Genomic DNA, 16,820 nt, shown 5'->3' with positions numbered 1-16,820 from the left:
GAAATGGAAAAAAAATCCAAATTAATTGAGCCAGCATTACCATTATACCAAAACCAGACAAAGACTCCACCGGAAAATAGAACTACAGGCCGATATCCCTGATAAACATGGATGCATAAGTTCTCAATAAAATATTTGCGAATCAAACCCTACAGTACATTAAAAGAATCATCCACCACTATCAAGTGGGATTTATTCCTGGGCTGCAAGGCAGTTAAATATTTACAAATCAATCAATGTAATACACTATATTAATAAAAGAAAGGGTAAAAACCATACGATCCTTTCAATACATGCAGAAAAAGCATTCGACAAAGTACAACATCCATTCATGATAAAACCCCTCAACCAAGTAGGGTTAGAGGGATTGTACCTCAACAGAATAAAGGCCACAGGTGAAAATCCCACAGATAATATCATCTTCAATGGGGAAAAACAGAGCTTTTCCTCTACAGTCAGGAAAAAGATAGAGATGTCCACTCTCTCCACTGTTATTTAACATAGTATTCGAACTTCTAGTCTCAGCAATCAGAAAACAAAAAGAAATAAAAGGCATTCACACTGGCAAAGAAAAAGTCAACCTTTCACTATTTAGAGATGACATGATATTCTATATCAAAAACTCAAAAGACTCCACCAAAAAATCGCTAGAACTGATACACGAATTCAGTAAAGTCACAGGATACAAAATCTGTTGCATTTCTATATGCCAATAATGAAGCACCAGAAAGAGAAATCAAGGAATTGATCACACTCACAATTGCACCAAAAAACATAAGATACCTAGGAATAAACCTAATCAAAGAGGTAAAAAATCTGTAGTCTGATAACTGATGAAAGAAATTGAAGATGACATAGAGAAATAGAAAGACATTTCATGCTTATGGATTGATAGAAAAGTATTGCTAAAATGTCCATACTATCCAAACCAATCTACACATTTAATGTAATCCTTATCAAAATACCAACAACACTTTTTACAGAGCTAGAACAAACAATCCTATAATTTGTGTGGAATCACAAAAGATGCCAAATAGCCAAAGCAATCGTGAAAAAGAACAGCAAAACTGGAAACATCATAATTCTGGACTACAAGTTATATTACAAAGCTAGAGTGATCAAGACAGTATAGTACTCGCACAAAAGCAGGCATAGATCAACAGAACAGAATAGAAACCCCAGAAATAAACCCACAACTCTATGGCCAATTAATCTTCGACAAAGAAGGAAAGAATATTCAATGGAAAAAAAGACAGTGTCTTCAACAAATTGTGTTGGGAAGACTGGAGGGGAACATGTAAAAAAAATGAAATTGGACCACTTTTTTACATCATACACAAAAAATAAATTCAAAATGGATTGAAGACACAGGCAATAACCTCTTTGACATCAGTCATAGCAACTTCTTGCTAGATGTGTCTCCTGAGGCGAGGGAAACAAAAGCAGAAATAAACTACAGGGACTTCATCAAAATAAAAAGCTTCTACACAGCAAAGGAAACAATCAACAAACCTAAAAGCAACCTTCAGTATTGGAGAAGATTTTTGCAAATGGCATGTATGATAAAGGGTTAGTATCCAAAATATATAAAGCACTTATCAAACTCAACAACCCAAAACTCAAATAATCCAGTTTGCAAATAGAGAGAAGACATGAATAGACATGTTTCCAAAGAAGACATACAGAAGATTAACAAACACATGAAAAGATGCTCAACATTACTCATCATCAGGGAAATACAAATCAAAACCATGAGATACCACCTGACAACTTTTGGAATGGCTAAAAGTAACAATACAGGAGAGAACAGGTGTTGACATGGGTGTGGAGAAAGAACCCTCTTACACTGTTGGTGAGAATACAAACTGGTGCAGTCACTGTGGAAAATGGAATGCAGATTCCTGAAAAAGTTAAAAAAAAAAAAACTACCCTATATTCTAGCAATTACACTATGAGGTATTTGCCCAATGATACAAAAATACTAATTCACAAGGATACATTTACCCTGATGAGTATGGAAGTTTTATCAACAATAGATAAATTATGAAAAGAGCCCAAATGTCCATCAACTGACAAATGGATAAAGATGTGAGATACACACACACACACACACACACACACACACACACACAATGGAATATTACTTAGCCATACAAAAAACAAAGTCTTGCTGTTTGCAATGACACGAATGAAGCTAAAGAGTATTATGCTATTGAATTCTCTTTTTCCCTCACTCTCTGCCCCTCCACCCTCTCATGTACACACTCTCCCTCTCTCTCTCAAAATAAATAAACTTCACAAAAGGGGGGAGCCTGGGTGGTTCAGTCAGATAAGGCTCTTACTCTTAATTTTATCTCATGTCATGATTTCATGGTCTGTGCAATCGAGTGCTGTATCAGGCTCTTGCTTGAGATTCTCTCTCTCGTGTTCTCTCTGCCTCTCCCCCACTCATGCTCTTCAAAATAAATAAATAAACTTCAAAAAAAAGCATTATGCTAAATGAAATAAGTCAGAGAAAGACAAATATTTATGATTTCACTTGTATGTGGAATATAAGAAACAAAACAAACTAGGAGGAAAACCAAGAAACAGACTCTTAACTATAGAGACCAAATGGGTGGTTACCAGAGGGGAAGTAGGTGGGGGGATGGGTTAAATAGGTGGTGGGAATTAAGGAAGGCACTTGTGATGAGCACCAGGTGTTGTATGTAACCGATGAATCACTAAATTTCACACCGGAAACTAGTATGTTAACTAACTGGAATTAAATAAAAATTGGAGGGGGAAAGAGAAGAATAAATTTGGAAGGGCAATGTAGTCATGGATTCTATGTGTTACTACATTTTTAAAAGGTTAAACCATAAATAGGTTAAAATTATCTTATATTTAATGCAAAAAGTGATAAGTTCACCACTGTGCTTGTAATGATTCTAGTGAACTGCCTCTTTACTTTATAAGTGTTATATCTCCTGTTAATTTGAATAACTCTGTAGAAATTCCCCAAATATTATAAGTTGAGGACACATAAATCTATAAGCTCAAAGTATTTGGAAAAAATTATTTATATTTATAATTAGAAGTTGATAAGATACATCTTTCTGAAATTTTAGAGGGAAATGATATTTATCAAGTGCTTACTGTTGGCCAGTTGTGTGGGTAAGATATTTTCATTTGTTAGGAAATTTTTTGCAGTAGTCCTCTAAGACATATGTAATAATTACTTCATTTTGAGTAGAAAGCATATGGAAATAAAATAATTTTCCTAAGGTTACCATTAATAAATAGTGATGCTAGAATTTGAACATAGGTCTTTTGCCATCAAAGCCTTTATTTTTAATAGCAATATTTTTAAATATAATTTTAAGGTTCTCTAGTTATAGCAATATTTTTAAATATAGTTTTAAGGCCCCCTGGTAAGTTATTAACTTAAATAGTTTATATTAAAAAAAAGCCATGGAGGGGCACCTGGGTGGCTCAGTTAGTTAAGTTTCTGGCTCTTTTTTTTTTTTTTAACGTTTATTTATTTTTGAGACAGAGAGAGACAGAGCATGAATGGGGGAGGGTCAGAGAGAGAGGGAGACACAGAATCTGAAACAGGCTCCAGGCTCTGAGCAGTCAGCACAGAGCCTGACACGGGGCTCGAACTCACGGACTGTAAGATCATGACCTGAGCCGAAGTCGGACGCTTAACCGACTGAGCCACCCAGGTGCCCCAAGTGTCTGGCTCTTGATTTCAGCTCAGGTCATGATGTCATGGTTCATGGGATCGAGCCTTACATGGGGTTTGCATTGACAGCATGGAGCCTCCTTGGTACTCTCTCCACCCCTCTGTCTGCCCCTCCCCTCTCGCAGTCTCTCTCTTTTTCTCAAAATAAATAAATAAACATTAAAAATTTTCTTTATAAAATAAAGCCATGGATGTATAATATTTCTCTTAAAATATTTGCAGACAAATTAATCAAATATTTACTCTTGAGAACATTTTTTTAAGTGTCATCTTTATTTAGTAGGAATAGTTTTCAGTGTGGTTGTGTAGACTGCTGTGCATAAGAGGTTTGGCTGGGAATATCTTCAGATGCCATAGAAAAGATTATGATTACTTGCATCTAGAAAATTTAATATTTTTGGAATTATTACATGACCAAAAAAAAGAAATTCTTTTTAAAAAAATAATTTCTATCATTCACCTTCCATCTCAGTTAAAGATTGAAATGGTATACATAGGACCTTTTTACTATTAAAATAATTATTCTTGAGTGAACATTCTGCTATAGAAATAGCATTATAATGCATACATGTTTTGGTGTTATCTGTCAGGCTCAATATTTAATAGGAATTTTGGATCTCATAGGATTATAGTTTTGAAAAGATATAATAACATAATATTTGGAAAATATCTCAACATTTGGATATTTTAAAACTAAAATTCATCAAATATAACTGTATGCTAAAGAGACATATGCAATTGTTTTATTGACTAAGTACTCAACAAGAATAATGCATTAGGCATTATTTTAAGCAGTGATAAAACAAAGTGTTTATTTAAAGATTATATTCTAATGGATTGGGGAAGACAGTACTTTTTAAATCCCATTATATAATGTGTCTGCTGATCATAAGTGTTATGATAGAAAAGGAATCAAAATAAAAAGAACAGAATTTGGGAAAATGGGAAGAAAGAATCTATTGCTCAAGGGGGTCCTCTCTGCAAAGGTGACATTCCAGCAGAGACCTGCACAAAGTTGGGGAGACTTGTGCAAATACCCAGGAGGGAGAGTATCCTAGACAGAGAGAACAGCTAGGGAAAGGGTCTGGGAATATTACAATGAACATTGCAAACAAAAATCCCTGTGTCATAGACTTGAAATTCTACGTGTGAAGGCACAACAGACAAGAGAAATAAATAATAGTTTGTTGGAGAATAAATACCAAAGAGACAAATTAATTAGGGAAGGGAGATAAGGAATATATATGGGATAATGAGGTTGCACTTTTTGGTAAGATGCCCAGGGAAGATCTCTCCATGAAGGTGACACTGAAATAAAGACCTAAAGGAGTTTAGGTGACAGCCAAAATTATATCTGGGGAATGGAGGTAGGAGATATTCTAGTTGGAGGAAGCAGCAAATACAAAGGCCCTGAGGCAGGAAAACACTTGACATATTTTGTTTGATTAAAAGCAAGAAAGCCAGTGTGCTAGTATGGAAGGAAGGAAGATGAATATAGTAGGAGATGGCATCAAGGAAGCAACAAAATCAAGATGGTCTAAGCCTGCAGGCCTTCATAAGTGGTTTGACTTTTCCTCTGAGTAACATGGAAAGCCATTTAGGTCAGGTGGCCTACCTTCATTTTAAAATAAGGGGGTACCTGGATGGCTCAGTAGGTTAAGCATCCAACTCGTTTCAGCTCAAGTCATGAACTGAGTACAAGCCCTGCATCAGGCTCCATGCTGAAAGTGCAGAGCCTGCTTGGGATTCTCTCTCTCCCTCTCTGCCCCTTCCTCACTCTCGCTCTCTCTCTCTTTTTCTCAAAATAAAAAAATAGGGGCGCCTGCGTGGCGCAGTCGGTTAAGCGTCCGACTTCAGCCAGGTCACGATCTCGCGGTCCGGGAGTTGGAGCCCCGCGTCAGGCTCTGGGCTGATGGCTCAGAGCCTGGAGCCTGTTTCCGATTCTGTGTCTCCCTCTCTCTCTGCCCCTCCTCGGTTCATGCTCTGTCTCTCTCTGTCCCAAAAATAAATAAACGTTGAAAAAAATATAAAAATAAATAAAAAAATAAACTTAAATTAAAAAAAATAACCAGTGTTTGCTGCTGTGCTAAAAATGGACAAAGAGGGTAAAGGAAGTGCAGGGAAAACAGTTGGGTGATATCACATCAATCAAGGTGAGAGATGCCTATGAAAGCTATAAAGAAGGTTAGATGTTGTTGGATTCTGTATATATTATGAAATAGTATCAATAGGATTTGCTCATGAATTGTATGTGGGATGTGAGAGACATTGGAAATACAGACGATTTTTGCATTTTATCTTATCTGGAAAAATGAATAAAAATGTACTCGTATGGGAAATATTATGGCAGTGGTAGGTTAGCAGGTGGGAATGGGAGTTCCATTAGGATATGTTCTGTTTCAATGGCTATTAGATATCTGAATAGAAATGTCAAGCAAACTGTGTGTGTGTGTGTGTGTGTGTGTGTGTGTGTGTGTGTGTGTATTAGTATTCAAGGGAGGTACCCAAGAAGGAATACATTTTCTAATTCTTTGGTGTATACATGTTTATTTATTTATTTATTTATTTATTTTGCTATAAGAGGTTAAATATAAGATAAACATAGGAAAGCTGTGGATTGATAAATGAAAGGGTCCAAGGACTAAATTGAGGCCCTGGAATATTTAGACATTGGAAATATGAGGAAGAATAAGAAAATGAAAGCAGCCTTCATTAGGGCACAGTAATAGTGGCTAATGAAAGTGGCATTCACACAGAGGAGGGCACAGTGAAGAAGCAGAAATTCAAGCAAAAAAAATTTTTTCAGAAGAAAAGTGTAAACAACTCCATTAAATGCTTATTGTAGGTCAAGTAAATGAGGAATTGGTCAATAAATTTAACAACATGAAGATCATTGGTTTCCTTCATGGTAGCATTTGGTCAGTGTTAGGAAGACAGCCAGATTTGAAAGGTTTTTGAGAGAATTGGAATTGTCTGCAGTGGTTGTTGATTTATTTGTTTGTTTTATGGGTGGAGAGAAATGGGTTGGTACTTGGAATGAAATCAGGTCAAAGAGATATTTTTTCCCTCCTATTTTCTTTTAAACTTTGGGGAAATACCAATATTTTGAACATTATTGATGATGCAGAAGGGAGAGGTTGGTCTCTGATTAGATCAAAGACAGTTCATTTATGATAAGATAATCAGAAACAGTGTAGATATAGACAAGTTGACAACTATTGTGGTGATGTTACAGGTTGACTTCCCTGGGAAACAGCCTCCATGAGTGGAGTTTAGTGTGGATGATGGTTATTAAGAAGTGACCTTTTAATTCACCCACTGGAAGGGAGGAGGAAGGAGCAGGTGTGAGAAGGAGAATAACTGGCACTGTGATGTAGGTTTACCAGTAATCCCAGCTGATGCCAAGGAGGATATTTAAAGTTAGAATGACTTTTCAGGATTGTCTGGAGTTGTGCTAAGGTAGTCAGGTCATTATATTTACTCACTGAGCAGTTGCTGTCTGTTTGCTACCCAAGGAAAGTGTATGATAAACTTGGTTGAGTGGATTCTCTGTAGCAAAAGCAGTCCATAATGGTGATAAGAGCTAAAGGCTGTCAGTAGGACCCCCAACAGTTAGGACAAGTCCTTCACTGAAGGGGATCCTGGACACACATTGCAGTGACCACCATAGGAGGAATGTATATCAGTGATTAAAAAAAATTTGTTTAATGTTTATTTATTTTTGAGAGTGAGAGAGACAGAGCAGGGAGGGGAAGAGGGAGAGGAAGACACAGAATCTGAAACAGTCTCCAGGCTCTGAGCTGTCAGCACAGAGCCTGACGTGGGGCTCGAACCCATGAACTGTGAAATGATGACCTGAACTGAAGTCAGATGCTTAACTGACTGAGCCACCCAGACACCCCTATAAAAATTTTTTTTATTACTTCTGTTTTTTCCAGGAAGTAGGAGGAAGAAGTGGGGGAAAGGGCAGGAGGTTGTTTTAAAAGAGAGATGTGAAAGTATTGTCTAGAGGATGGAGAGAATGGACTCCATAAATGTACTGGGTTTAGGTAGCACAATGGTCCTACTTTGGGTAGGATGGATGAATCTAGAGCAAAACTAGTCATGATCATTGATGCTCTTCTCCATTCACATTCCCTTGCCAAGAGCACAATAGGTAAAGAGTTTAACTTAGGTTGAAGTTGTGCTAGAGTAATAAATAAGAGGGAGAGAGGAGTAAGGAGTCATGGTTGTAGGCAAGGAAGTATTAACCTTATATAATGTAAAATAGCTGAAGAGAATAGTTAGGCCCAAATCTTGAGAGACAATCAAAAGATATATGAATTTTAGGAATACTAAATGACTTGCTGGTTTTACTAAATGACACCTTTCCTCTATCTCTATGGGTCTATAATACTCAAAATCTATGTACATTTTCTATTTACTAATATTTTGATGATGATCATGATGATGATGATTTATGTTTCGATGCTCAGTTTTATAATTTCCTGAGACTTTTAATGAATTAAGACTGATCTGAGATTGAAAAACCAAATTTGAATTTAGAAGTAAGAAAATAATAGTTTTTTATATCTTAACGATAGAGAACAAACTGATGGCTACCAGAGGGGAAAAGGGGAGTTGGGTGAAATAGGTGAAAGATATTAAGAGCACACTTACCATGATGAGCCCTGAGTAATGTGTAGAATTGCTGAATCACTATATTGTACACCTAAAACTAACATAACAAAAAATGTTAATTATACTGGAATTAACTTTTTAAGTAAAAAAAGAAAGAAGCATTATTTAAGTGGAAAAAAAGAATTATTTATATAATTGCTCACCCAGAGTGTAGAAAGTTATGTCACATATATAGAACCTGTGCCAGGATTATAGACTATCATCACATTAGTCAAACAAATTTATATATAACTTTATCTTTTGAGATTATTTCACTGTATGTATTATTCACCATCAAAGTAACTTTTTGTAACATACATCAAGATATCAAAGGAAAGACCTTAAGATCAAAAACATTTTTATCACACTCTGGATAATTGATCTTTTTATAAAAGCAATTACAATTGCTTTTATAATTACAATTACAATTACTACTTGTAATGTAGTTAAACCTCTTTCAAGGCAAACATACTCTGGTGTACTTTGGTTTCCTCTTAATTAGTGAAACCTTTGGCTGGATGATTAATATCTGATAATATGCCAAGTGAAAATGGCAAGCCACAGCAAGAGATTATTCATCGGACCTGTTATATATAAGAAGGAAAAATGAGAATGAAGAAAGTTTCATTGTAGCTGTCATGATCTCTTGTAGATTTACCTCACCATACCTCTAGCTGCATCTCAATTCTTATCTTCATGTAATAAATAGGAGTATATTTTGAGATACCTCTAATTAACCCAACTGATATTTTCAAAAGCATTATTAAATAATTAACACTTTTAAAGGTGATATGATGTTACATTCATGGACTTATAACAATTATTTTAAAGAATTGTAGATTACTTCAGGTGGTGTAATAAGTAAGTATTTAAAGAAATAACCACATCTGTTAAAACATTTTAAATTAAGAGTATTGTAATAACTCCTATTAACATGGAAACATGCTAATTCCAGAAATGAATTTGTCATCTTAATGGTTCAAATACTGGCTATGAGTTTTATTTCTGTTATTTAACCTTAGTGAATGCCAATGTCCCCTCATCAATCAGTGGGGATAATAAGCCTTTGCCCTCTGTGCTTACAAATTGATCATAGGTTTATGAGCTCACATTTGCCAATAAGAACACCACAAAGCTTCAAGTTCCTATGGCTTTCAGTCAAGGTACCAGTCAAAAATCAATTTTTTATTTTAGAAACTATTATTAATAATCATATTTTTTGTAGAGTGTCTTAGGAAATATTTTACCTGCAGACAAATGACTATGTACGAGAAATGCTAACTCAATTCTTGCTCAAAATAAATGTAAGAATTATTTTTCCATTCTTCAATATTTTCATCTATAGGTCTATCATCTGTCAGAAAATGATTTTTCATAAGAGACCCTTATGAATATTATTTTTAAAGTCCTGAAATCAACTTAGTCTAACTTTTAAATATTGAATTGGTTTTGTGCTAATACATTATTTTAAACAACCACGTTGATTTTGATTTGCCAACTCACTACTTATTAACCGTGCAATCATTGTCAAGTTGCTATTTGCTCTTCACATATGTTTAGTAATCTTTAAAATGGAGAAATTAATATTTAATCTCCAAAATGCCTATCATAGAGTGTGTATGCTAGTAGCTAGTGTGATTATTATTCATCTATCTTCATTTCCTCTTTTTTATTGTTTTAGAATGTTAAAGGTAGCTTCTGAATGAGCTACAACCAATTTATATTACAGGATATTTATATGAGACACAGAAATTTGACAGTGATCTGAGTAATCCTAATGATAACAGAAACAACAGTAACAACAAAAAATAAAAGTGATAAAAGAAGACTTCAATATGCAACAATTTTGCAGGTGATGCAACAAGTATTAGAAAATCTGTAAGTCATTTCTATAGAAATCACAGAAGTTAAAGCTGTGATACCCCTCAGAAAAAACACCTATCTTAGTTCTTCAATCTTACATAAGAATCTAATACCCAAATGTTAGTGATTAATAAAACTCAAGTGTCTCACATCTAAAGTGTTTTACTTGTTTTAATAGTTTAGTTTTTGTAAAATTTAAACTTAATTTTATGAAGTTTATAACTCATAATAAATTAACTGGTTTCACCACACCTTTAAGGTTAGAGAATTAATTGAGAATGCCTGGAACATTGACAGTCTAAAACTTACTAGCACCACCTACAGGACTAACTGCAATTTAAATAAACACTGGATTCCCATTCCTTCTTCCAAACACACAACTCCCATACACCAAACATTGTCACTTAGAACAGATTTAAAACTAGGAAATTAAAGCCCAAGAGACAGATAAACCTCAACACTTTATTCCTAACTGTTTAAGATTTATCCTGGTGCCTTGACCCTTTTTCCTCATTTCTCCCTAATAACTAACCAATCTACTGTATTTAACATATGATCATAAGATCAATGTTCAGAACCCATTATGCACTTTCCTTCTTGCCAATTTCTTGCAACTTTCTCTCTCCAACTCTTTAAACTAATTCACTTTTCTAGGCACTGGTTTTTGAAATGTGTGTGTGTGTTTGCGTGTGTGTGTGTTTGTGTGTGTGTGTGTGTGTGTGTGTGTGTGTGAGTGTGTGTGTGTGCTTATTTCCGGGGGTTAAAAACCTTCCTGTTTCCAAATTTACTCAACCCACTATACCAACCAGTGCTATCTTTATGAAGTATTTCAGGAGACATCCCTCTTAGACCTTTCTATCTGCTAACATTATATACTTATGATTGTTTTCTATTAAAATATTCTTTTAACTATAATAGGTTAATTTGAAATGTCATAATAAACATAACAAAACGTGTAGTAAATGTATTGGAAGTTACATATATGTTTCAGAAATCATTTCAGAAATTCAATTTTAATATATTAATATCCAAATAGCCTTTTAGAGTTTCTAAATTCAGTGAGGATGAAAAAAGGAAAGTAAAGCCATATAATCCCTAAAGAGATATCACAGCCTTAATGCAACCACTGCCCCACAGTGTGGTTCTTGTGCTGTGTCCAGTAGTAGAGTCAAAGGGAGTCAAATTAGAAGCCTTGACATGCTTGTTTTCATATTAAGATTATTTATTGGGAAAAAGACAGCTTCTATCCCTAAGAATCAATACATATGAATTTAAAGCCCTGAGTCACACATATTTGAAAATGAGTAAACTTATCTTTACCAGAAGTTATTGTGTATGTTCTTAAACCACCACCAAAAAAAGTAGAATTAGAAACTCTTTCTTTTTTATCTATACAGTTTGTGAAATGCTTAACTATTTATAATGAAACATAGAATTATGTGTAAAATCCTAACACTTTCATCAATAACGAATACTTCCGTATTTATTTGCCATTAGGCCTTCACTGTTTGTTAGTTCTTTGTAATTTGGAATGTATTTAAGAAGATTTGAGGGGCACCTGGGTGGCTCAGTCGGTTAAGCGTCCGACTTCAGCCAGGTCACGATCTCGCGGTCTGTGAGTTCGAGCCCCGCGTCTGGCTCTGGGCTGATGGCTCAGAGCCTGGAGCCTGCTTCAGATTCTGTGTCTCCCTCTCTCTCTGCCCCTCCCCCGTTCATGCTCTGTCTCTCTCTGTCTCAAAAATAAATAAACGTTAAAAAAATTAAAAAAAAGATTTGATTGTACATTCACTAAATCAGTAAATTATTGTACATATCTAAAAAAAGTAAGGTATAGAATCCCTCTTAGGATATTAAAGTTAGTGATTTATCTCCTTCATATAATTTCAGTATATTTTGTTTACTGCTTACTCTCATCTTTTGTCAGATTAACAAACATTAAATTTGAGAGTCTACATTGGATTACTATGTAACATACTATTTTAATATGAAGTAATGGGAAGTTTCAAAAAAAATCTCTCTTACAATTGGTGAATAAAGGAAAGAAAAGGAGAACATTTTCAAGAAGCATTCTTCACCATGGGAATATATTTCATAGACTGATAATTCTGGAGCAACGTTTATTTATTAAAATATTTAACTCCTACCGTTTCTAGGAAACTATTCTAAAAATCACATCATTGATCAACCTAGCCCAAGAAGAGGAAAGGGCCATATATACTGAGCTATGAATAGATTAATAACCAATAATAGAAATACAAATAATATATATCATTCTTTTTTAGGTCACTTTCTTTTTAAGAAAGTATTTTCAATTTGTGCAAGTGCAATATAATTTAAGGAAAGACAGTTGAATCCCGTTCAATGCTATACTCTTTCATACTTACAGTGGAGTATTTTGATAACTACAATATTTGCAGAGTAATCAAAATGGATGAGTATAATTAATTTTCACAAGCCATTCCAGGCTTCTATAAAATGAAAATAGCATGGCTTTTCCCCTCATACTTATAGATAAAGAATACTTTATATCTTTGTTATATTCTGCTAGAGCACACAAGTCTCTCTACTTTGGAAAATTCATGCTTGGTTTTACATGCCATTCCTAGCATTACATAATGAGGCAGCAGGTTGGACACCAGGTACCCCTAACCACTTCTATTTCTCTTCTCACTATGCATGAATGGGTTCTATTAACAGTAGAAAAATTAATATGTAGGAAATATTATAAAGAAATAAAAGGACTATTTAATGGGTTATAAATGTATTGTCTATTTTCTTCCTACACTGGCACCTTGTATGCACCCTCAATAGAAATAAAGAGTGTACAGTTACATATAATCTGAAAATTGTGGTATTTAAATTGGATGGTATGTATTTATTTTTAAGGCCTTCCTATCACAGCTTAACAAATAAAAATAAACCTTGTCTGGATAATGAGAGAAAAGTAGGCACAAGTTATAAAAGTAGTAATTCTTTAAGTTTTTCCCCCACTTTTTTTAGCCTTGCATCTAAATCCTGTGTTATGTTGACAGATCTGGGAAATTTTAGTGGCCGGACAAGAAGTGCAGTCTCTGTGAGGGAAGGCCAGGGGGTTGTTCTGATGTGCTCTCCTCCGCCTCATTCACCAGGTACAGTAGGATCCCATTCTGTATTGCTGCTGCTCTTTTTTACTATATGCTCATTGTTTTAGACAGTGTATTGACTAGGAAACATTCCAGGTGAAATATGCATGACTTTTTTGAAATGTATCAGAGTATCAGCTGAGTAATTAAAAATCATATACTCTAAATACCACCGGACAGAAGACTGCTCTCCTATGACAAGATTATTTTATTGCCATTCTAACTGTTGATTGTTGTGGCTATGTCTCTGCCTACACTGGGGTTGTGAGGAGTGACTGAGTATATTCTCTCAAGTTTGTGGAGGGAGTGGAGATATAGATAACTTAAGTCTCCAAGGAATTTCTGGATGCTGAAAGCAGGGTCTCACAGGACCCTGAAGATTTAGCTATTGTCAAGATAAGCTTGTTTTTAGTTTTTAAGGAAGTGTAAACTTTAAGTCATTAAGGCAGCCATAAACTTTTTGGCAAGTGTTATGTGCTGCAGGTCTCTGAGATCTATCAATGGGCCGCAGGCTGAATGGGAATTCAATTTAAACCGCATTTTTCTTGCCTTTGTTTCCTTCATCATTAATAATTGAGTAAATAAATAAAAATGTGATATCTGATTGAGATCAGTAAGAGTAACACCAGATGGTTGCTATTATATATATATATATATATATATATATATATGTCATAAGAAATATTAGAATGGGGGTACATGGCTGGCTCAGTTTGAGGAGCCTCCATACTGTTTACCATAGTGGCTGCCTCAGTTTTCATTCCCACCAACAGTGTAAGAGGTGTTCCCCTTTCTCTACATCCTTGCCAACACCTGTTATTTTCTATGTCAGTAATTTTAGCCATTCTGACAGGTATGAGGTGAGATCTCATTGTAGTTTTGATTTGTATTTCTCTGATGGTGACGAGTGATGTTGAACACCTCTCCATGTGTCTTTTAGCCTTCTGAATGTCTTCTTTGGAAAAAGGTCTGTTCCAGTCTTCTCTCCATTTTTTAACTGGATTATTTGTTTTCTCGGTGTTGAGTTTGATAAGTTCTTTATAGATTTTGGATAATAACACTTTATCATTTTTGTCATTTGCAAATATTTTTCCCATTTTGAAGGTTGTCTTTTAGCTTTGTTGATTGTTTCCTTCACTGTGAAGAAGATTTTTATCTTGACAAGTCCCAATAGTTCATTTTTGCTTTTGTTTCGTTTGCCTCAGGAGATATATGTAGTAAGAAGTTGCTACATCCCATGTCAAAGAGGTTACTGCCTGTGTTCTCTAGAATTTTGATGGTTTCCTGTCTCACTTTTAGGTCTTTCATTCTAAATGTGTATGTGTAGGAATTTTATTTTGAATTTATTTTTGTGTATGATGTAGAAAAGTGGTCTACTTTCATTATTTTGCATGTTGCTGTTCAGTTTTCCCAACATCATTTGTTGAAGAGACTGTATTTTTCCCATTGGATATTCTTTCTTGCTTTGTCAAAGATTAGTTGACCATATAGTTGCGGGTCCATTTCTGGGTTTTCTTTTCTATCCTATTGATCTCTGTGTTTATTTTTGTGCCAATATCATACCATCTTGACCATACCACTGCAGCTTTCGAATATACCTTGAAGTCAGGAATTATGATGCATCCAGATTTACTTTTCTTTTTCAAGATTGCTTTGTCAATTCTGGGTCTTTTGTGGTCCCATACAAATTATAGGATTGTTTGTTCTAGGTCTGTGAAAAATGCTGATGGTATTTTGATAGGGATTGCATAAATGTATAGATTGCTTTGGATAGTTTAAACATTTTAACAATATTAATTCTTCCAGTTCATGACCATTGGATGTTTTGCCATTTCTTTGCGTCCTCTTCAGTTTCTTTCATCAGTGTTCTAGAGTTCAGAGTACAGATATTTTACTGCTTTGCTTAAGTTTATTCCTAGGTATTTTATGGGTTTTGGTGCAGTTTTAACTTGGATCAATTACTTGATTTCTCTTTCTCCTGATTTATTATTGGTGTATAGAAATATAATTTCTGTGCTTTGATTTTCTATCCTGCGACTATTGAATTCATGTATCAGTTCTGTCAATATTTTGGTAGAATCCTTGGGTTTTCTACATAGAGTATTATGTCATGTGTAAATAATGAGTTTACTTCTTCCTTGCTGCTTTGGATGCCTTTCATTTCTTTTAGTTGTCTGATTGCTGAGGCTAGGACTTCCAGTACTATGTTAAATAACAATGATGAAAGTGTATATCCTTGTCTTTTTTCTTGATCTTAAAGGAAAAGCTCAGTTTTTCCCCATTAAGGATTATATTAGCTGTGGGTTTTTCATATGTGACCTTTATGATGTTGAGATATGTTCCCTCTAATCCTACTTTGTTGACTGTTTTATTAAGAATGGATGCTGTACTTTGTCAAATGCTCTTTCTGCATCTATTGAAAGGATCATATGGTTCTCATCCTTTCTTTGAATAATGTGGTGTATCATATTGATTTGCAAATATTGAACCCAGGAATGTATCCCATATAGTATGGATGGTGGTGAATGATTGTATTAATGTACTGTTGGATTTGATTTGCTAATATTTTACTGAGAACTTTGCATCCATATTCATCAGAGACATTGGCCTATAATTCTGTATTTTTAGTGGGGTCTTTGGTTTTGTAATCAAGCTAATGCTGGCCTCATAGAATGAGTTTGGAAGTTTTCTTTCTATTTCTAGTTTTTGGAACAGTTTGAGAAGAATAGGCATTCACTCCTCTTTAAATGTTTGGTAGAATTCTCCTGGAAAGCCATCTGGCCCTGGACTTCTGTTTGTTGGAAGAGTTTGGATTACTGATTCAATTTCTTTGCTAGTTATGGGTCTGTTCAATTTTTCTATTTCTTCCTGTTTCAGTTTTGGTAGTTTGTATTTTTCTAGGAATGTATCCATTTCTTCCAGATTACCCATTTTTTGGCCTGTAATTTTTCATGATATTCTCCTATAATTGTTTGCATTTATGTGGTATTGGTTGTGATCCCTGTCAGTCATGATTTTATTATTTAGTTCCTTTCTCTTCTTTTTGGTAAGCATGGCTAGGGTTTTAAAATTTTTATTAATTCTTTCAAAAACCAGGTCCTAATTTCATTGCTCTGTTCTGTTTTTGTTTGTTTCTATATCATTTATTTCTACTCTGATCGTTATTATTTATCTTCTTCTGTTGCCTTTAGGCTTCATTTGTTGTTGTTGTTGTTGTTGTTGTTGTTGTTGCTGTTGTTTATAGCTCCTATAGGTGTAAGTTTGGGTTACATATTTGAGATTTTTCTTGCTTCCTTAGGTAGGCCTGTATTGATATATACTTTCCTCTTATGACTGCTTTTACTGCATTCCAAAGGTTTTGGATTGTCCTGTTTTCATTTTCATTTGTGTGTGTGTGTATATATGCATATATATGTATATGCACACATTATACACACACATACGTATAT

General features: G+C 34.6%; 1 protein-coding gene across 2 annotated transcripts in view; it reads left to right on the top strand.

The window, feature by feature from the left end:
* The window catches only part of CNTN5 (contactin 5), a 1,399,046-nt gene that overhangs the window by 921,966 nt on the left and 460,260 nt on the right, over positions 1-16,820 (top strand). For both annotated transcript variants that reach the window (XM_045038579.1, XM_023239314.2), the window contains one exon: positions 13,282-13,377. In XM_045038579.1, coding sequence (XP_044894514.1) covers positions 13,282-13,377 — 96 coding nt within the window. The remainder of the gene's footprint in view (positions 1-13,281; positions 13,378-16,820) is intronic.

The sequence above is a fragment of the Felis catus genome, chromosome D1 (genome assembly GCF_018350175.1).
Source record: "Felis catus isolate Fca126 chromosome D1, F.catus_Fca126_mat1.0, whole genome shotgun sequence".
In the NCBI taxonomy this organism is placed as follows: Eukaryota; Metazoa; Chordata; class Mammalia; order Carnivora; family Felidae; genus Felis; species Felis catus.
Note: the sequence above shows the minus strand (reverse complement) of the source record. Positions and strands in the feature narration are given on the sequence as shown.